We start from the raw sequence: 22161 nt of genomic DNA, 5'->3' as shown, positions 1-22161 counted from the left end.
TATTTTAAAACATAGAAATGGCCCTGGCTGGTTTGGCTCAAGCGGTTAGAGCGTCAGCCCACAGACCAGAGAGACCCGGGTTCGGTTCCTGCTAAGGGCACGTACCTCGGTTGCAGTTTGTCCCCGGCCCCGGTTGGGGTCGTGTGGGTGGCGACCATTCAATGTGTCTCTCTCACATTGATGTTTCTCTCTCTCTCTTCCTCTCTCTCTTCCTCCCTCTCTCCCTTCTGCTCTATCTGAAGATAAATGCAAAAATGTCCGTGTGTGAGGATAAAAAAAAAAGTGAAATGCATATAAGAAAAAAAAAATTACAAATCAATGGTAAACCTACTACCATTAAATTTTATATATCTTTTGAGATTAATTTTTCTTTCTCTTTTGATTTAATATACAGGGTAGGGCAAAAGTAGGCTTACAGCCCTGGCCGGTTTGGCTCAGCGGTAAGAGCGTCCGCCTGCGGTCCGGAGAGACCCGGGTTCGGTTCCCGCTAAGGGCATGTACCTCGGTTGCAGTTTGTCCCCGGCCCTGGTTGGTCGTTTGGGTGGCAGCCACTCGATGTGTCCCTTTCACATCGATGTTTCTCTCTCTCTCTCCCTTCCTCTCTCTCCCTCCTACTCTGTCTGTGCAAAAAATGGAAAAATGTCCTCGGATGAGGATTAAAAAAAAAAAAAAGTAGGCTTACAGTTGTTCATGTGGAAAATCCAATAATTAACTAATAGCATAAGAATAAACTGTTTTGTGTACTTACAATGGCAAACCTGCTTTTGCTCTACCCTGTATCATTATTTAATTGAAATAATGGAAGATCTCATGCATGCTGCATTTTTTTTTAACCTAATGTATATTTGAAGACATGGGAAAATGTTAACAATGTATTATCCTCTAACATACCTGCATTGTATTCCATTGGAGGACCCTCCCCAGTATTTAGCCCACCTCGATGGGGTGGGAATTTGGCTATAACCTCACTGCCAACCAAGAACCTCAACTTCTTCCTCTTTAAAATGGGATCATAGTGCCCATGTTGTAAGGCACGTGTATGGTACATGGCAGGCCCCCATAGATGCTTCTTTGCCCTTTCTGGCCACTGTTTCCTTCATGGAGAGTATCTACCCCAGCGAGATGAATGTCCCCAAAATGAATCCATCCTACGTCCCCACCCCAGGACCTTGGTGGCAGGTGCTCAGGGCCAGCGGCCGGCATGGCCCTCCCCCCAGGCGGGGTCCAGGCTGGGCCACTGCAGACACCCAGAGCTGGGCTGCTCCCCCTGTCTGGGCAGGCGCTCCTGCTCTGAGAGGCTTCGGGAATAGTGGGGATCAGCTGAGGTGTCTGCTTAGTGTCTGCACCGCTTGTCGGGCTGGACGTGGGCGTCACTGCTGAGGCCGCCGTGGCCTCCGAGGGGGGTGCGTGGGCCGTGCACTGGGTCACATCTGCTGCCCCCACGCAGGGCTTCCCCCACCCACCCCTGAATTTATTGGAATGTGTGAGGTTCTCTTTGCAGTGGATGTCAAGTGCTGGCCACGCTAGGCGTGACATGCTGCCAGCCTCGGGCCTATTTCTTGTCTGCACCCGACTGAATAAAACACCGTGTTTCCCCTGCTTGGTCGAGATATGTGAGCCAGATGTAATTCTGCTTGCCATAGAGCCATCTCCTCACCCAGGACGATAAGAGGAGGAGTGCGCACAGCCGTCTGAGAAGTTCAGTTTGGAGCATAGTTGTCACTGAGCTGATAGAGGGTGGTTTTGTTTTACTTAAATGGGAGTGTAAAAATAAGGATCGTAATATTAAGAGCAAGGACCTATTGTGGGCTTGTCAGGTGTGGCTGTCTTGGGCCTTCTGCTAGAAGCTTTCTACGGATTATCTCCCGTGAGGCAGGTGGTTGGTCAGTACCCATTTTGTAGACAAGGAAACAGGCACGTGGCCGATCAAAGACGGGTGGCGTTTGAACTCCGGCAGTGACTCCGGACTGTGACACTCCTCTGTCCTCTGGACCCAGCCCTGCTGTGGGCGCTGGTTCAGAAAAGGCCGGGCTGTTTGCTGGAATCATCTTCTGCATGATCTTTCCTGCTTGCTTAGTGAGCTGCTGACATTTCTCAGCTTTGAGAACAAGGCAGGAAAGTGGCAAATAAGAGGGTCGGGAGCCCCCAAATGGTAGGAAATTAAGGGGGGGCTGTAGCCATACTGGTGGGGACTCACTACTGGTCCGGCTTCTTCTGGGGCAGGAGCAGCGGGGAAATCACTGGCAGGAAGTGAGAGCTGGGATCAGGGGTCTGAGTGTGGGAAAGCCCCACGCGTCGTAGATAAAAATTGGGGTGTAAGGCCAGAGCAGATTCGCCCAGGGCAGGGATAAGTGAAATTACAGTTTATTAAGCTCTTGCAGGAGGTATGGGGTGATCGGGGTTTGCATATGGCCCCTGCTGTCCGTCTGGGGTTTTCATTTTGAAAATGCTGGCAAAGCACACGCAGGCTTACGAATGGGATGCAGTCACGTGGGGTTGTAACCGGCGTGGGGATGAGCCGCAAAAAATTGTGTCCCTCGTGGGGTGAAGCCCCTGGCTTCCTGCCTGGGTCAGTTCTCTCCCCAGGGAGAGTCTTTCATTCAGCAAACATGTAGTTAACATTATCCTTCAAAATTAAGAAGTTAAATTCGGTTCCACAAGCATCTCTTCATTACCTAGCACTGTATATAATTTTTTTAAAATCACAATACTTCATAGACATTTCCAATGTGTCCACTATATGGGATTACTGAGCAGGCGCCTGCTTCCTCCTTCTGTGGGAGAAGGCCGTGTGCACGTGTATTTAAATGCACTCACGGACGCCTCTGTTTTCACCAGTAGGCCACACTCCCTGAGATGGAAATGTGACCTGTTCTGGGTCCTCCGTCCCATTCGGGTGAAATAACCTAGGGACACCCTCCCATGGCCAGAGGTAGCTGGCGAGTGGGGAGTATGATGCCTTTGCACACGTCGGCCACCGTCCCCCACATGGACTGCTTCCCCGTGAGCTCCTGCGTTCTCAAAGCACCAGCTGGACAGGGGGATGGCAGGAGCGGTTTCGGACCCGGGCTTCCTCTTTTGCTGGGAACTGCTGCTTGGGGTGTGTAGGTGGCTGTAGTCTTGCCCTCACCGAAGGTGGCCCATTCTGTAACCCAAACACAGAATGCGGGTCAGGAGTCCACGCGGGTAGTGAACATGCACTTCCTGGGAAAATATGAACGAAGAGGCTGGTCCCGTGTGTGTGAAGGGAGGCAGATGTGTGCAACTGTCCCTCTAAAAACACACTGGAGAGTCACTTAGCTTAACCAGACAGACAGCGTTTGTCAGGTTACCAGGCAACTGGAAGCAACAAATACTTGTGAGTGGGGGAGGGGGTGAACAAATCAGACTTTTCCTGAACATCTTTTGCCCATCTCTAAAGTGGGGACAAGAACAGTTCCAATCTCTCACAGGATTATACAAGAACTTGACTTGAGGGAGGTCAAGTTCTTAGTACACAGCCTGAAAGACATATGTGCTCGGCAACAACTACCTGTTGTTATCCCCTGTACTGTGAGTTTCCCAGCAAACCCCTCATGGGGCACACTCTGGAACTCTCCCTTCAGAGACTACAGAGAGAGCTTCCAGCACACGTCCTACCAGACTCTCCCGGAGTCTGCAGTGAGGCAGGAAGGGTTCAGCCACCAGGCACTCACCCCTCTGAGTCCACTACCTACCGGCCTCGAGTTGTGGGCACCCTGGTGGTGCTATCCTTGCCTGCTCCCCTCACGTGATCAGAGACCCCCTGCGTGGAGCTGGGCTGCCTCGCTCCACCTCCTCCTCCCCTCTTCCCACTCGGTTCCCTCCCCGGCCTTCCGTCCTGAAGAGGTTTCAAATGGTCCGGGTAGCCAGATCTAATCCATCTTTCCTGCTGGTCTCTGGAGAAGCAAGACCCGTCCTGGTTCTCTCCAAAGGCCATTTCTTCCTCAGCTCCGTAAATTGTCCTCATCACTGTAACTGGTCCCTAAAAAGCTCCCTTCAAGGCGTCTTCCTTTGTATGCTTAGAGAGCAGTCACTACCCAGCACAGCAGGCTCTCACCGCCTTCCGTGCACACGCGTGACATTCTGAGGTTCCTCACGTTCTGGGTAGACCTGGAGGGCATTGTGCTTAGTGCACTAAGTCAGTCAGAGAAGGACAAACTCTGTGTGATACTACTTATATGTGGACTCTATAGAAACAGAGAGTAGACCAGCGGGTTCCAGGGGCAGGGACTAGGGGGAAGTGCGGAGCTGCTGGTCGGAGGGGACAGCCTTCCAGGGAGATGATGAATAAGTTCTGAGCATCTAATGTACAGCCTGGAGACTTGGAAGTTGCTAGGACGGTAAGTATGTTTTAAATGTTCTCCCCACAAAGAGGAAGTGGTAATTATGAGAGGTGATGGAGGTGTTAACTACCCCAGCTCTGTTAGTCATTTTGCAATATGTAAGTGCATTAGACCATCACATTGTACGACTTAAACTCACACAATGTTTTATGTCAACTTATATTTCAATACAGCATGGGGGAAAAGATTCCTCATGTTCTTTTTTTTGTTGTTTTATTATTTTTTTAAATTAATTAATTTATTTTTGCTACAGATTTTACTCCTTTTTCCCCACTGATTCCCCCTCTCCCTCCCTCCCCACCCTGTCCCCACCTTTGTTGTCCATGTCCATGCATGTGAATTCTGTGGTTTATCTCCCCCCACCCCCTCTTCAGGGGATTGTCAGTCTGTACCCCACTTCCACGTCTCTGGGTCTACCCCATTCCTCAGACTGTTATGTTCATTATATTCCACAAATAAGTAAGACCATGTGATATTTGTCTTTCTCTGCTTGGCTTGTTTCGCTTAGGATAGTACTTCCCAGGTCCCTCCATGTTGTCTCAAAGGATTAGAGATCTTTCTTTCTTATAGCTGCATAGTATTCCACTGTGTACATGTACTACAGCTTTTTTATCCATTCGTCTACTGATGGACACTTGGGCTGTTTCCAGATCTTAGCTATTGTAAATAGTGCTGCTATGAACGTGGGGGTACATATATTCTTTCTGATTGGTGTTTCAGGCTTCTTAGGGTATATTCCTAGAAGTGGGATCACTGGGTCAAATGCCAGATCAATTTTTAATTTTTTGAGGTAACACAGCTTCATTGTAGTAAAATTCAAATACCATCCAGTTCACCTGTTTAAGGTATACAGTGCGGTGGCTTTGATATATTTTCAGAGTTCTGCGTTCATCACACTATTAGAACATTTTCAAAACTCCCCATTTGGTCAGTCCCCCTCCACTCCCCCACCCCACCCCTAAAATCTAGGGGTGGGCTAACCTACTTTCTGTCTGTGGATTTGTCTACTCTGGATACTTTATAGACATAGACTCGACCACGCAGCACGTGGCCTTCTGTGTCTGGCTTTTCACCGCGTTCAGGGAGCATCTGAGTTGGGACAGAACTTCACTCCTTTGATGGCGAGATAACAGTCCGTTCAGTGACTGTGCCACATTTGGTTTATCCATGTGCCCGTTGACAGCCTTGGGGGCTGTTCTCTGCTCTCTTTGATACATCGAGTCCCGCTCTCTACCTGAGATGGCCTTTCCGTTCCCAGCTGTTTTTTGAGGAAGAGGGGCATCTGTATCCTTTTCATCTCGGCCCCAGATAACTTCTTGGCTTGTTCATGAATGTAATGCCTGCGCAGACATTGTGTCCTGGATTCCATAATAAAATTAAAGGTTGGTACTTAAAAAACAAAACAAAGACAATCTCTAAGACCTGCCAGCTTGGACGAGCGCTTCCCTGGCTGAGGATCCGGTTTTCCCCAGGGAAGAACAGATGATGCCGGAGAACAAAGATACCGGAGAATTTTAGCCCAGGAGCACACCAGGCCAGGATGCTTTCTTTTCTTTTTTTTAATCCTCACCCAAGGACATTTTTCCATTTTTTATTCAGATAGAGCGGGAGGGAGAATGAGGGAGAGAGAGAAAGAGAGAAACATCGACGTGAAAGGGACACATCAAGTGGCTGCCACCTGCATGAACCAACCAGGGCTGGGGACAAACTGCAACCGAGGTACCTGCCCTTAGCGGGAACCGAACCGGACGCTCTAACCACTGAGCAAACCGGCCAGGGCCCAGGATGCTTTCTGAGCACTAGGAGCTGACTGGGACCAGGTGGCAGTTCCTGACGCCCTCACTTAACCCTTTCCTGCTGGGAGCCGATTTCTCCCAGGCCTGGTGTGTCGGGCACAGAGATGCTGCCAGTTAGCCCAGGTGGAACTTTGGAGTTTCCCCATTTCTCTGAAGGTTTGTCCGTTTCTCTCGTGTTGAGTGTGGAAAGAGGTCAGAGGGAACAGACGGGATGCGGTGGGTTAAGTGGCAGGCCCGGGTGCAGAATGGCGCTGGGGTGGATTGTTCAGCTTTGACGCTAACGCCCCAGTGGGCGAGCTTCCTGTGTGCGGTGCTGGGTGGTTTTGCCAGGATTTGTGTTACTGGCATTTCCAGTGCTGAATGGGGACCTTGTGTGTTGCTCCCTTAGATGCCAGCCCTGAGGGATTCCTTCTCAGAAATCTCCGGGGCTTGGTAAATATGCCTTTCCCTCCTGACTGCTAGCTAAACTCTCTTCTAGGACATGATCTCGTTAAGGGTGGGGGCAGGTTAGCATACCGTCGTGTAGCAAGGGGGAAGGCAGAAAGATAGTTACACACCGAACTGTGATCATAAAAGGACCATCAGCACTTAATTGAATTTTACCTCTATTGTAGCTTGGAAAATTGCTAAGAGAGTAGATCTTAAAGGTTCTCATCACAAGGAAAAAGTCTTGTGCCCTGGCCAGTTTGGTTCAGCAGTTAGAGCATCGGCCCGAGGACCAAAGAGTCAAGGGTTCAAGTCCAGTCAAGGACATGTACCTCAGTTGCATTTTGGTCCCCGGCCCTGGTTGGAGTCGTGTGGGAGGCAACCAGTCGATGTGTCCCTCTCACATTGATGTTTCTCTCTCTCTCTCACACCCCCCCCCCCCGTCTGAAAATAAAAATGAAAAAAATATCCTCGGGTGAGGATTAAAAACAAATTTTTTTTTTTTGTAACTGTGTGGGGTGATGGATGTTAACTAGACTTATTGTGGTCATTTTGCAACATACGCAGATATCAAATCATTATGTTGTACACTTGAAACTTTAGAATGTTATATGTTGTTACAGCTCAATTAAAAAGAAATTCTCTCCCCCCAAGTTTGTGTGGACACATGAAAAGCTTAGGCTTTCGAATGTGTAGATCTTGGTGGTTCTTGGGCAGATTATTCCCCATCTCTCAGCCTATAAGGACAAAACTTTCCATCCTACAGAGGGTCAGTGTGACATCAGCTGAGGTAGCTTGTATCCAACTCACCAGTACAGACTAGGCGCTCAGTGAGCTCTTTCTAAAACTCTTCTCCCCTAAATGTCTGTTTTTAACCTTCATGCATACCCAAGTTTTAGGAGGAACCATTTGTAAGGAAACCTTCTGAGTCATTTCCCGCCGGATGGCGCTGCTAGCTCCTTGTGCTGGAGGGAGACCCGCTGCGTCTCCCTGAAGCACCTCGGACCCCCGCAAGCATTTGAGAGATACTTGCTAACACTCCGATTTAATAAACCTCAAGAAGGGTATACAGCCTTTAATATGAGTCCAATCTCCCACAGGGGCATGAAGGCTTTTGCAATGATTATTGGTTTTCATTTAAATCCTCATGTTTTTGGACTGGAGCCATAAACCCAAGAGCCATAAGTAGATCTAGCAACTTAAAATACTGGATGAGTGCTGTAAATATCAAAGGAGACAAGTTGCTTTCCTCCAGTGGCTTTCTTGGCAGAAAATTAAAACAGGAAAAAAATGGCTGCATGATTTAAGAAAACATTGTGGTGTTTGGTGATAATAACTTACGTTTCTATAATGCCTTCCAGCTTACAGAATGCTTTTCCATTATTATTGCATTGAATTCTCACAAGTCCCAGAGGTAGGTAAGACAATACCGTATTATGGTTAAGGAAATGCTGTCTCTACCACTTACCCACCATGTGGCTGTGGGGGTTATTGAAGCGCTCTGAGCTTACTTTCCGAAGTTTTCAAATGGGAGTTGAATAATACTGTCCTCTTGGGAGTGCTGGACAGATTATATGAGGTGACGCATGCCCGGTGCTGGCTGCATAGTAAGTGCTCAATAAATGGCAGCTGTTACTACATTTAGGTACAATAACCATCCTCACGGCACAGGCGAGGAAACAAAAAATGACATCAGTTTGCTGAAGATCGCACTGTTAGTATCCGAAAGGACCAGAATGCAAATCTAATTCTGCTCCAAGTTGAGTCTGCCTTCCGTCTTGGCCTTAGCGTGTGCCACAGGGGTGCTCCGGTGTTTCCCGCAGGGGCGCTCGGGTGTTCCCGCAGGGGCGCTCCGGTGTTCCCCGCAGGGGCGCTCCGGTGTTCCCCGCAGGGGCGCTCCGGTGTTCCCCGCAGGGGCGCTCTGGTGTTCCCACAGGGGCGCTCCGGTGTTCCCGGCAGGGGCGCTCCGGTGTTCCCCCAGGGGCGCCCCGGTGTTCCCGCAGGGGCGCCCCGGTGTTCCCCGCAGGGGCGCCCCGGTGTTCCCCGCAGGGGCGCCCCGGTGTTCCCCGCAGGGGCGCTCCGGTGTTCCCGCAGGGGCGCTCCGGTGTTCCCCCAGGGGCGCTCCGGTGTTCCCGGCAGGGGCGCCCCGGTGTTCCCCGCAGGGGCGCCCCGGTGTTCCCCGCAGGGGCGCTCCGGTGTTCCCAGCAGGGGCGCTCCCGTGTTCCCCGCAGGGGCGCTCCCGTGTTCCCGCAGGGGCGCTCCGGTGTTCCCCGCAGGGGCGCTCCGGTGTTCCCCCAGGGGCGCCCCGGTGTTCCCCCAGGGGCGCTCCGGTGTTCCCCGCACCAGTCGCCATCCCGATGGAGCTCTTCCCCGGTTTCTCTGGTGCACTGACCTTCTCCCTGTCTCCTTTTGTGTGATTCACAGAACATCATCAAGAAGGTGATTGGGCAGAAGTTTGTGTACAAGTTCGTCTCCTTCCCGGAGATACTGAAAATGGACCCTCACGCCGTGGAGATCAGCCGGGAGAGCCTTTTGCTGCAGGACAGGGACTGCAAGGCGCCTCCCGAGGGCCACGAGGCGCACAGACACGGCTTGTCGGCGCTCAAAAGCACAAGCCGCAACGAATACATCCACTCAGGCCTGTACTCGTCCTTCACCATTAACTCCCTGCAGAACCCACCCGAACCCTTCAAGGCCATCAAGACGGAGAAGCTGGAGGAGCCGCCGGAAGACAGCCCTCCTGTGGAAGAAGTCAGGACTGTCATCAGGTTTGTGACCAATAAAACCGACAAGCACATCAGCCGGCCCGTGGTGTCCCTGCCCTCCACATCGGAGGCCTTTCTGGCCTCCTCCGTCTCAGCCAAGATCTCCTCTTTAATGTTGCCAAATGCCGCCAGCATTTCGTCCACCTCGCCCTCCTCGTCTCGGTCCCCGTCCCTGTCCCCCAACTCGCCCCTCCCTTCTGAACACAGAAGCCTCTTCCTGGAGGCCGCCTGCCATGACTCGGATTCCCTAGAGCCCTTGAACCTGTCCTCGGGCTCCAAGACCAGGTCTCCATCTCTTCCCCCCAAGGCCAAAAAACCCAAAGGCTTGGAAATCTCCGCACCTCCACTGGTGCTCTCGGGCACCGATATTGGCTCCATCGCCCTCAACAGCCCGGCCCTGCCCTCAGGATCCCTCACCCCAGCCTTCTTCACTGCACAGGTAAGTGCCACACGCAGGCTCGGGCTTCGCAGACAGGAAGGGACATCAGAGCTCCTTCCTTCTGCTTTCAAGAGATAATCCGAGGGCCCGTGTAACAAAGTTGCTGGAAAATGTGAAGGGAAGTTACTTTTCCACCCCGACCAAGGTGTCCACAAGGGGAAAGGTGGGAGATGGGCTCAGTGGGATGATTGGACGGTTTCTTGCTCTTAGTGGCCCGAAGTGATTGGAACATGGTCACGGCCATCCGAGCAGACCCAGGGATGACCCAGGGAAGGTGGGCAGGCCAAGGGACCCTTCAGAAGGCTTTATGAAATTTTTATGGCAGTGTCCTCTCTGGTGGGGAACTTGATAAGTAGCCATTTGTTTTCTGTGAATAAGAAAATAGATGTTGCCCTGGCTGGTTTGGCTCACTGGTTAGCGCGTCGGCCCGCAGACCGAAGGGTCGATTCCCAGGCAAGGGCACATAGAGGGGTTGCGGGTTCATACAAGGCGCCTGTCAGGGTCATGTGGGGGGCAACCAGTGATGTGTCTCTCTCACATCAGCCCTTCTCTCTTTCTCTGTCTCCCCGTCCCCCCTCCGTTCCTTCCACAACTCTGTCTTCAAAAAAAAGGAAAGAAGAAAAGCTCTGGCCAGTTTGGCTCAGCGGTTAGAGCGTCGGCCCACGGACCAGAGAGTCCTGGGTTCAGTTCCCGCTAAGGGCATGTACCTCAGTTGCAGTTTGTCTTTGGCCCTGGTTGGGGTCATGTGGGTGGCAGCCACTTGATGTGTGTCTCTCACGTCGATGTTTCTCTCTCTCTCTTCCTCCCTCTCTATCTGAAGATGAATGCAAAAAAAAAAAAAAAAAAGTCCTTGGGTGAGGATAAAAAAAAAAGAAGAAGAAAACAGATATTAGCTGATGTGGCCCTCGCAATGGTCAGTGTGGAGTTGTGGTGCCCTGCAGTCCTTAGTAAGAAATAACAGTCAGGATAATGAAGGCCAAACACCACGGAGGAGATTTTTCAGTAGAAGCAGAGCTGCTGTGAGGAAACCCAGGCCTGCGTCAGGAGGGGAGGAAAGCAAACGTGTGCAGCAAGAAAGTCTTCAGTGTTATTAACGCCCAGGAGAAGGCAGCCTTTTTCTTGAAATACAACATTCCTTCTTGCCCAGCAGGGCAGAGGCACAGTGCTGGGCCGGTGAACCCTGTGTCTGCTTCCTCCGGAGACTTGGATGCAATTCGGTGACAGAGTTAAGCTCACTGGCTTTGGGGTCACAGACCTGGACTCAGTCCCTGGCTCTGCTGCCTGGGAGAATGTGACTGGGCACTGGCTTGCTGAGCCGGTTTCCGCATCTGTGAAGTGGATTAGTGTGAGGATCAGTGGGATGTCGGCTGTGGTGAGGGCTAGCCGCAGCTGGCAGGCGTGCCCGAGGGGCAGGAGCTGCACTGTCCCCTGCCTCCACGCCTCGCCGCGACGACCTTGCTGGCCTTAGCAGCAGCAGCCCACAGCCCTTTCCACGGGCGCCGGGCAGTTCTGAACACTTCACGGGCATTGCCTTGGTTATTTCTCAGCTCCGTGTTCCAGCTGAGGCACATGCGACATAGCGAGAGTAGTTTGTCCAAGGTCGCAGAGCTACTGGGCGGTGGAAGCGAATTTGAACCCAGTGAGTCTGCCCCAGTATCCATGCTCTTAAGTAAAATGCCCTGGGCATTGATACTCCCTGGGAAGGGGCCCAGTTGCCCTTGATCATAAGTCTGCAAAGCAACGGCAACCAGCTCGTGGCCATTCTCCCGTCCATGGCCTCCACGCACCCCACACCCATTGGTGGCCCAGGGATTTAAATTATTTAAAATTTTTGTTTTCTCTTTATTGGTTTTTCTGTTAGGAGAGGGAGAGAGATAGAATCATTGATGAGAGAACATCGATTGGCCGCCTCCTGCATGCCCCCACTAGGGATTTGGCCCACAACCCTGGCTTGTGCCCTGACCAGGAATTGAACCGGTGACCTCTTGGTGCCTGGGTCGACGCTCAGTCACTGAGCCACACCGGCCGGGCCCAGGGATTTAGTGTCAGCTCAAGGATGCTGCTGCTGCTGGGAGAGCTGAGGTTCCCGTTCTGGGCAAAACGAGCGTGTGTGCTCTCAGCCGGGCGTCTTCCAGCCAAGCAGGGCCCTGTGGTGACGAGGGACTGCTGTGCAGACGCCTCAGAGACAGGCTCCTGAAGTAGCTCAGAGAAGTGACGTGAGAAGGGGGCCAGCGTGGACAATCTGGAGGTCCCCTCCCCGGGCCAACTTTGTGTTTGCCACGGTAAGGTTGAGAAGTCCCAGGCCAGGCCCAGGCCAACTCTGATGCCAGAGTCTGCCTTCTCTGGGAGCCGGCTCACTGAGCAGCCGCGGCAGCTGCCAGCGGGCAGGGTGGCGGAGGAGGTTGTCAGGCCAGCCCTGTGGTTTTGGACCTGGACACAGTGAATTCGGGGTGGTTCCACTCAGGAGGAGTAAGGACAGAGGCTGGGTGGAGGGGTGGAGGGACAGAGGGACCTCGGCATGAGGGCAGACGGGACTGAGGGCAGACGCAAATGGATGGACGCAAAGCTCAGGATGGGGAGACAGATCCTACCCGAGATGGCCCAGAACCGGGAGGGGGCACGCGCAGGAAATCAGATGCCCCGTGCGTGGGCAAGTGGGAGTGAACGGTTGTCAGCCGGCCTGCGAGGGTTCCCGCCGTGGAGTGTGGGCTGGCGGCAGGGGTCCCCGGAGGGGGTTAGGGTTCCCGCCGTGGAGTGTGGGCTGGCGGCAGGAGTCCCCGGAGGGGGTTAGGGTTCACGCGTGGAGTGTGGGCTGGCGGCAGGAGTCCCCGGAGGGGGTTAGGGTTCACGCGTGGAGTGTGGGCTGGCGGCAGGAGTACCCGGAGGGGGTTAGGGTTCCCGCCGTGGAGTGTGGGCTGGCGGCAGGGGTCCCCGGAGGGGGCCGGGTTCACGCGTGGAGTGTGGGCTGGCGGCAGGAGTCCCCGGAGGGGGTTAGGGTTCACGCGTGGAGTGTGGGCTGGCGGCAGGAGTCCCCGGAGGGGGTTAGGATTCCCGCCGTGGAGTGTGGGCTGGCGGCAGGGGTCCCCGGAGGGGGTTAGGGTTCACGCGTGGAGTGTGGGCTGGCGGCAGGAGTCCCCGGAGGGGCTTAGGGTTCACGCGTGGAGTGTGGGCTGGCGGCAGGAGTCCCCGGAGGGGGTTAGGGTTCCCGCCGTGGAGTGTGGGCTGGCGGCAGGGGTCCCCGGAGGGGGCCGGGTTCACGCGTGGAGTGTGGGCTGGCGGCAGGAGTCCCCGGAGGGGGTTAGGGTTCCCGCCGTGGAGTGTGGGCTGGCGGCAGGAGTCCCCGGAGGGGGACCAGGGTTCCCGCCGTGGACTGTGGGCTGGCGGCAGGAGTCCCCGGAGGGGGTTAGGGTTCACGCGTGGAGTGTGGGCTGGCGGCAGGAGTCCCCGGAGGGGGTTAGGGTTCACGCGTGGAGTGTGGGCTGGCGGCAGGGGTCCCCGGAGGGGGTTAGGGTTCACGCGTGGAGTGTGGGCTGGCGGCAGGAGTCCCCGGAGGGGCCCGGGTTCACGCGTGGAGTGTGGGCTGGCGGCAGGGGTCCCCGGAGGGGCCCGGGTTCCCGCCGTGGACTGTGGGCTGGCGGCAGGGGTCCCCGGAGGGGGTTAGGGTTCACGCGTGGAGTGTGGGCTGGCGGCAGGAGTCCCCGGAGGGGCTTAGGGTTCACGCGTGGAGTGTGGGCTGGCGGCAGGAGTCCCCGGAGGGGGTTAGGGTTCCCGCCGTGGAGTGTGGGCTGGCGGCAGGAGTCCCCGGAGGGGGTTAGGGTTCACGCCGTGGAGTGTGGGCTGGCGGCAGGGGTCCCCGGAGGGGGTTAGGGTTCCCGCCGTGGAGTGTGGGCTGGCGGCAGGGGTCCCCGGAGGGGGTTAGGGTTCACGCGTGGAGTGTGGGCTGGCGGCAGGGGTCCCCGGAGGGGGTTAGGGTTCACGCGTGGAGTGTGGGCTGGCGGCAGGAGTCCCCGGAGGGGCCCGGGTTCACGCGTGGAGTGTGGGCTGGCGGCAGGGGTCCCCGGAGGGGCCCGGGTTCCCGCCGTGGACTGTGGGCTGGCGGCAGGGGTCCCCGGAGGGGGTTAGGGTTCCCGCTGTGGACTGTGGGCTGGCGGCAGGGTCCCCGGAGGGGGTTAGGGTTCCCGCCGTGGAGTGTGGGCTGGCGGCAGGGTCCCCGGAGGGGGTTAGGGTTCCCGCCGTGGAGTGTGGGCTGGCGGCAGGGGTCCCCGGAGGGGCCCGGGTTCACGCGTGGAGTGTGGGCTGGCGGCAGGGGTCCCCGGAGGGGGTTAGGGTTCCCGCTGTGGACTGTGGGCTGGCGGCAGGGTCCCCGGAGGGGGTTAGGGTTCCCGCCGTGGAGTGTGGGCTGGCGGCAGGGTCCCCGGAGGGGGTTAGGGTTCCCGCCGTGGAGTGTGGGCTGGCGGCAGGAGTCCCCGGAGGGGGTTAGGGTTCACGCCGTGGACTGTGGGCTGGCGGCAGGAGTCCCCGGAGGGGCCCGGGTTCCCGCCGTGGAGTGTGGGCTGGCGGCAGGGGTCCCCGGAGGGGCCCGGGTTTCTGAAGGACGGAGGCGAAGGGCAAGGTCAGGACCCAGGAACGGAGAGGGGAAGGGGCCTGGGCCTGGCGTGGGGCGGGGGGTGAGGAAAGCACACTGCACGGCGCTCTGACCAGGTTCAGAGGAGCCTGGGGCTGCCTCGGGAGATGGCACAGCCTCAGGCCGTGGAACCCCCCTCGCCTTCCAGCGTGTCTGCTCTGCCCTGGCTCGGGCGGGGCGGCCAAGGGGCCTGACCGCGGGGAGAGCAGCAGTGGGGAGAAACCAGAGAGCAGAGAACCGGCAGGACTCCGGCACTGGGCTTTCACCCAGCCGGTTCCTCTGAGATCAGCCAAGACTGTCATACAGTTTTAGTTAAAAAAAAATTTTTTTTTCAATTACAGTTTACATTCATTAGTATTTTGTATTAGTTTTGGTTGTACGGCGTGTGGTTAGATGACCGTATCGTTCATGCAGTTGTATCTTGACAAGCCGCAAGTCTGAGGATTTAGGGTAGGCCTGGTGTCTGGCGGGTTCGGATCCTGAGATCCCTCCCCCCGGAACTGCTTTGTGAGCCCCAGAAACAGGTGCACCCCTGGGTCTCCTGCAGTAGCATCAGCTCTCTGCAGTCTCCTGCAGTAGCATCCGGACTGCCCAAGGCCACTGGCCTCAGCCTGAGGGTGGGCCCACGGCCCTGGGGACAGGAGAGAGACTCCCTTCGCTCCAGGTCAGCTCTGGGGTTCCCTCTCCACCTGCAGGGGCTTGGAGCCTTCCTCCCACAGGCAGCAGTGATGTCTCACTTCCACAGTTAGGCTCCCTCCTACTGAGCACTGTGTGTCCCAGAAGCTCCGCCCCCTTCTTCGGTGGGTGCCGGTGACACTGTTTGCATGTACACATTTGGTTACCTGTGGGAACTGTCTACAAACTTCTCTGAACTGTCTTAGAAGTGAAAGCCATTCTGTAATAACTTCATACCCTGAAAATGAAATTCCTAGGAATTTAGTTTATTCTAAGAACTATTTATTTATTTGACTTATTTATTCTAAGAATAATTTCTAGTTATTTTCAGCTGGATACATGGGAGGAAGAAGGGTAGGGTGAGGAGAGTCTTGGCATGACCAGGGTCTTGTGGTTACAGTGCCCTTTGGGGACCTTATTAAACCACATACCTCGAATAAGCCCAAGTTCAGGTTTGAAATTTCATCTACAAAGTGATGTGCATGAAAATCATCAGCCACTCCCCTGACACCGTAACCTCATTAAAATACTTTCGGTGCAGCTGCTGGGACCTGTACGAAGTGCAGCTGAGATGAGGCTTGTTTATAAGTTTTCGAGAAACCAGATGACTAATGTAGACACGATGATCACCCAAAGGCCCCTCAAGCATGCAGTAGGAGGAACTGAAAAATGGGAATACAAAAGCCATCTGGGTACCAAGGAGTGATCAAGTTGGAGCTTAGCTGCCAAGGGTCATAGCTGTCAGAGTATCAAGGTCGTACTGGACTGTGGCTAGGAGAGCAAGGGTGTTATCATTGATGGCGTGAGTTACCGAAATTGAGACGGAGGAGAAGCCAGGATGTGAAACCCTCCTGGTTCCTAGCCAGGCACCATGGATGCCCGAATGGTGCCAGCTGGACCTTCCCACCCTCTGTATCTCCTTCCTTCCATATGCCTCTTCCAGGCACTCTGTCCCTCCTGGTTCAGAGTCCGAGGCTGGCACGCTGCATTTCCTTTCCTTTGTTAATCTCGGGTGTGATGTGTAACACGCTCCACTCGGATTTGTGTGGGCACCAGGGCAGGAGCTCACGCTGGGTCTGAGCATGCGTGCCCCGGGCGGCTTCAGCAGCCGCAGCCTTGGATTAGCACTGAGTGGAGGCAGTTTGCCGAGGACTGAAATGCTGAAAGCTCCTTCCTGCATTCACTGGTGGACATAACAACTTGGGGCCAAAATCAAAACAACCTGGAATTGAGTCACATGGACGTGGGGTGTGTGCTGAGCAGTCGGGGTGTATTGCATCCTGCCCCAGCTCTGGTTTCTCTCTTAACTGTCTCTGTTGCCATGACCACAGGAGAAACGTTTGCTTCCCTTCATCTCTAACACTTACCCTGCTCAGCCTGCAGCAAAGTTTGCAGGTTCAGTTTCCGGTTAGGGCACATACCTAGGTTGCGGGTTCGATCCCTGGTTGGGGTGCGTACAGGAGGCAACCAATCACTGTTTCTCTCACATCACTGTTTTTTTCTCTCTCTCTAAAATCAATAAACAAATATATGCTCAGGTGAGAATTAAAAAAACCCAAAAACAACCAGATAGTTTTTTAAGACCACAGAATCTTCAGGGAGATCAGAGACGGGAGGGAGAGAAGTGGACTGAAGTCATGTCACAATATTTATTTGCATATATTATGAAAGGCATTTCACACATTAAGCATGAGAAACAGAGGGCTACTGTATTCTGAACACATTCTGTATCCCTTAGAAAAACATGTGCAAACATCTGCGATCCAGACATGGGTACAAATTTTAGACTGTGAAATATAAATGCTACACTTTGTATATAGAGCAAAGGATTAAAAAAGAATGGGTATATATGTATGGCCATGGATGAAAGAAAGCTAGCAAGGTTTTGTAGTTTAAAAGACTCCTTGTCTCTCTAGAGCTTTTAGATCATCATCAGTGGGTAGATGAGGAGGCTCTGAACACACCAGTTATTAAACGTTAATGTGGTTGGAACCTGGCTCCAGACTAACATGCGAACACTAGTTCTCAGATCACCTGAGCCTGTGGACTTGAGCCTCCCAGGACTGAGAGGAGCCTTCAAATACCACTGATGAGACTGGCTTGTCTGTTGCAGACAGTAAGTGCTTTTCTATATACAGTTGAGTTTCTCCCACAAATGGGTGAAACACATTTAGCGAGTGTGTCAGGTAAGACGTCTAATGAATTACTAATGAACGGTCTCTAACACCTGTTGAGCATTTGCTGTGCCAGGTTCATATTAAGAGCTTTAATTTTCCCAACAATCTTGTAATGTAGGCATTTTTTCCTCCCCACTTTCAAGAGTAGGAAACTGAGGTGTGGGGCAGAGAACTGCCCCACACCTGTTACCTAGCAGATAAGCGGTGGTTCTGAGGCGGGAACCTGTCGGAGCCCATGCTGAACCGTTGTCTTAACCCTTAGGCCGGATGCCACACTTGTGACATTGCCTTGGATTGGAACAAATGGGAAGCTTATCCCAAACTTACTAGGTATTTATCCTAGTAACTTCGTAGGTCATTCAGTAGGTAGGAAATGCTGTGGAAGCAAAGACTCAAATAATTTGGTATAAATTAATTTACCATTCAAGCAGCTTCAGAGTTTGAGAACCTGTGGATGCTTGTCTCCATTCCACCAAGCAGAGCGGAACTTTCAACCTCAGAGTAAGTCAGATGCTCTCGGTAAGGAACAACGCTGCTTAGGCCAATTCTAGGAAATAACACTTCAGCATCCAGCATGATGCAGTCTGAAATGCAGTTGCCTTTGCTGTGGTTCTTCTTACACAAAGCGCCTACTGACATCACAAAACCACGAGGAGCTCCTTCTGGACACCAAAGGTGCAGAACCACCCCGGGCAGCGGAGTTTGCCTTGGCTGAGAATCCAAGCCAGGCGCACTTCCCGGCGGGGGAGGCTGCTCCTCTGCCCTCAGCTGGCTGCCGGGCAGGACTCCTGCTGAGTGTGTGCCCGCACAGGCAGCCCTTGGCAGTCTCCCAGGGAACCCAGAGTTTTGGCTTCACACCCAGTCGGACAAGAAAGGACCTCCCCCCCCCAACCATTGCCGAGGAGATGAATTCTCATCAGCCCCACATCCAGAGTGAAATCTGGAAAACCCAGTTCAGAGCTTTTGAAGAAGCTGCTACAGGGTATTTTAGCAGCAAAACCTGAAGTATTAAAGGACCATTGATAGGGAAAATGAAGGTTGGGAGGCCCTTTTATTTTACTTTTTTTCCTCATTGATTTTGAGAGAGAGAGGTAGAAACATCGATGAGAGAGGACATCCATTGGCCGCCTCCTGCACGCCCCTCACTGGGGATCGGGCTCACAACCTGGGCATGTGTCCTGACCGGGAATTGAACTGGGGACCTCTTAGTGCATGGGTCGATGTTCAACCACGGAGCCACACCAGCTGGGCGGGAAGCCCTTTTAAAAATATGTTTGTATTTGTAACCCAAGTAATGGATGTTGACTATAGAAAACTAAGAAGATATAGATAAGAAAAAAATAAAGCCTCTAAATAGGGTCTTGTTTTGTTGTAAACTAAATCTTGTTTAATGTAAGGGGGGTGGCAAAATTGAAAAAACCATCAGGACAAAAGTTGCTACAAACTTGAGTTTTCCACTAGAATGTTTAAGGGAAGGTAACTTGTCTATACCTCGCTCTCCTTTTAAAAATTGCTAACATAATTAGCATGAAAGAAACTCAAACAGTGCACAGCGTCAGATTTCCTAAGATGGGGAGGCTTGTTTTCTGGTTCCTGGCTGGTCCCCCTGGCCCCAGTGCGGAGGAAGTCAGGTGATCGACATCAAAAACTGTCCGTGTGCTTTCTTTCTCAGACACCAAATGGACTGCTTCTGACCCCGAGCCCACTGCTCTCCAGCATCCACTTCTGGAGCAGCCTTAGTCCAGTTGCTCCACTGAGCCCTGCCCGGCTGCAAGGGCCCAACACGCTGTTCCAGGTGAGCACTTGGAAATGAACGTCTAAGGGAGGTGTTCCCCAGTCAGTCCTGCGAAGGTCACAGTGAGTTCTGCTCTGTTCGGTTAAAATGTTTCCAAAGGGAGTTTATGTTAATGGGCTGCACACAAAGGCAGCCTTCAAAGGTGGGCATTTCCACTGGAGGAGAAATGGACACTCACACCAGATATCCATAAATGGAACAATGCCTTCTTGAAGTGTTGTGGAATTTTCACTGACTATGAAAACATCTATTAAGGAGAAGGCGAACCTTTAAAAAATGGTATTTTTATAAATATCTCATAAGACTTAAAAATGTTAATGTATTAGTCAACAGTGACATTACTTAAAATGAGGAATAGTGAACAATTTCCCCATAATATAGAAAAGTTATCTGTACAATTCCATGATACATAATCAAGTTCTCCTTGTTCCATAATAAAAAAGAGTATCCAGGGCGTTTGGTTGAAAACGAAGTCTTAGTGGCTTCATCTTGTGAAGCTCTCTGTACTAGGTAAGTACACTCATTATGCAGTCACAAACCAGGATCTTGCGGGAGCATCGCATCGCTTGCTGTCAAGTGGAACTCACCATTTCCTCTGAGACCCGAAGACTGTCACTCACTGACCAAGATGTTACTGTTTGAATATGAGTATAGAATAGAAAGGATCCTAGGGACTTGCTGGATAAAGTGCCACCTCCCTCTTTGCCCGTCTCGTCCACCCTGTCCGCCCCCCCCCTCCCCTCCGTGGCTCGCCCGATGCGTCATAGCTCTTTTGACCCTGTACCTCACCACTTTGTATTATAATAGACTGTGGACCCTCGAGGCCAAACTGCATCTTCACTGTGGTGTGCCACCAGCATCTAGCACATTGCTTGGCACACAAATGCTCAGTAATTATTGTTGACTAAATGAATGGGTGCCTAAGAATGTGTCTAAAAATGTCTAAGAAAGTAAGTCTCTATTGATTTTTTGTTTGTTTGTTTGTTCAGGTAGAGTGGGAGGGAGAGAGAGGAACAGAGAGAGAGAGAGAAACATCGATGTGAAAGGAACACATCGAATGGCTGCCACCCGCACAACCGACCAGGGCCGGGGACAAACTGCAACCAAGGTACGCGCCCTTAGCGGGAACCGAACCTGGGTCTCTCAGGACCGCAGGCCGACGCTCTAACCGCTGAGCCAAACCGGCCAGGGCTAAGAAAGTAAGTCTCTAAAAGATCAGGTCACTATGCTTTTTTGAGCTGGTCATTTTGCTTGTCAGGGATTTACCTTCTCCGTGCTAGGAGCTGTACAGGGTGGGATTTAGGGTCTTGTTTGAAGAAGGGTGGAGCTGTGGAGGTTTTTTTTTTTTTATCCTCACCCGAGGACATCTTTTTGGATATTTTGTTCAGCTAGAGTGGGAGGGAGAGAGAGAGAGAGAGAGAAACATCGATGTGAAAGGGACACATCCGATAGTTGCCACCCGCACGACCCAACCAGGGCCGGGGACAAACTGCAACCGAGGTACATGCCCTTAGCGGGAACCGAACCCGGGTCTCTCGGGACCGCAGGCCGACGCTCTAACCGCTGAGCCAAACCGGCCAGGGCGCGGTGGAGGTTTTGATAGCTATCTTGCTTCTCTGGTTTCCTAGCAGGGTGGAGGTAAGGTGTCATGATGTCACTGTCTCCCTGGAGCAAAAAGGTCTCTCTTCCTGGCCCTTCGCCCATTTACAAGAAATCGAATCGTCGTCATGTGCAGCCAACATGTCGATTCACAGCCATTTTAACTCAGGCAGGGAAACAAAAACTAGAAAAAGCGAGCAAAAAGCAGTGACCAAAGGTAGTTTCAGCAACATTTTCTGTTAGCAGTGTTTTGGTAGAAAGCTCAGAGACCTTTCTCCTGCAAGCCCCAGGTTGGAGCAGCAGTGTGCTCGCATCGGGGCTCCAGAGCAGGGCAGAAAGGCGCGGGTGCATCTGTAGCGGGCTCCTGGCAGGAGGGCTGCAGTGCTCCCCAACCCTAGACGCTAACAGGGCCTCTGTAGGTTCAGAGGATACTTGTGAAGAACGGACACTCACTTCCCGCCTTACTGGAAATCCTGCCAGCTGATTGGCGTAGGGCTTGGTGACCTCCTCAGGAAGCCACGGTGAACTATGACTTGGGAGTTCTCTGACATACCTGCCCTAGGTACTAAACCTTTGCTAGCCCATTACTCCCCACAGTAACAGTGGTTCATGTCCACAGTGATTCTATACATTGTCATGATTATCTGGAGCTGGGGGTGGGGGGGAGGTAAACAAGTGATTCTCAAAGTCTGCACCCAACAGAATCAGCTGGAGGGTGTGTTAAAACAAATTGCTGGACCCCACCCCCTCGTTTCTGATTCACAAGGTCTGGGATGGGGCCAGATGGTTACATTTCTTTAAGGATTTTTTTTAAGGTATTAGTGATACTGCTGCACCAGGAACTACACTTTGAGCACCACTGTAGACCAGTCTTTCTCAATTTACATTTAGAATTCTGCAGAAGAAATTGTTGCATTTTAAGGCTACCTGATCAGAATTTTAATTTCACAGAATGGGCTATTCAAAATACAGTGGGCAAAAGTAGGCTTACAGTTGTGAATACATAAAAGTTTATTCTTGTATTAGTATTATTAATGTATTATTTTCCATATGAACTGTAAACCTACCTTTGCCTACCCCTTTACAACCCTAAAAATATATACAACCATGACTGGATGCTGACAGGGCCTTGGACCCTCTTTTTGATTGGGATCCACGAGACTAAGGAAAACCTTTAAAAATATTATTACTTTTCCTATAAGAGCAGTTGAATGTGGCAAAAGTTGAAATTAGCAGTTTGGACGTGGTAAATAAAACATGGTAAGAGGAATAATACCTTTTTGGGGGAGAATTTTTGTAAGAGTTTGAGCCAAACTGATGACATGTGCCGGGGTGGGGGTGGGGGGCAAGAGCTCTATACTTTGATTTTTAAAATGACATTATTTCAAATGATGGATTGTCAAAATTCCTATCAACAGTGCCCCTTTTCAACTAATGAAAATACTTTTCGTTAAAACGAACAAATCTCTTTCACATATGCTATAAATGTGTTGGAGGAAGA

General features: G+C 52.4%; 1 protein-coding gene across 1 annotated transcript in view; it reads left to right on the top strand.

Moving 5' to 3' along the window:
- The window catches only part of ELK3 (ETS transcription factor ELK3), a 67035-nt gene that overhangs the window by 40356 nt on the left and 4518 nt on the right, over nucleotides 1-22161 (top strand). Inside the window, exons 3-4 of the mRNA XM_036252923.1 lie at nucleotides 9011-9790; nucleotides 18939-19061. Coding sequence (XP_036108816.1) covers nucleotides 9011-9790; nucleotides 18939-19061 — 903 coding nt within the window. The remainder of the gene's footprint in view (nucleotides 1-9010; nucleotides 9791-18938; nucleotides 19062-22161) is intronic.

Source organism: Molossus molossus, unplaced genomic scaffold (genome assembly GCF_014108415.1).
Source record: "Molossus molossus isolate mMolMol1 unplaced genomic scaffold, mMolMol1.p scaffold_m16_p_10, whole genome shotgun sequence".
Taxonomy (NCBI): Eukaryota; Metazoa; Chordata; class Mammalia; order Chiroptera; family Molossidae; genus Molossus; species Molossus molossus.
Note: the sequence above shows the minus strand (reverse complement) of the source record. Positions and strands in the feature narration are given on the sequence as shown.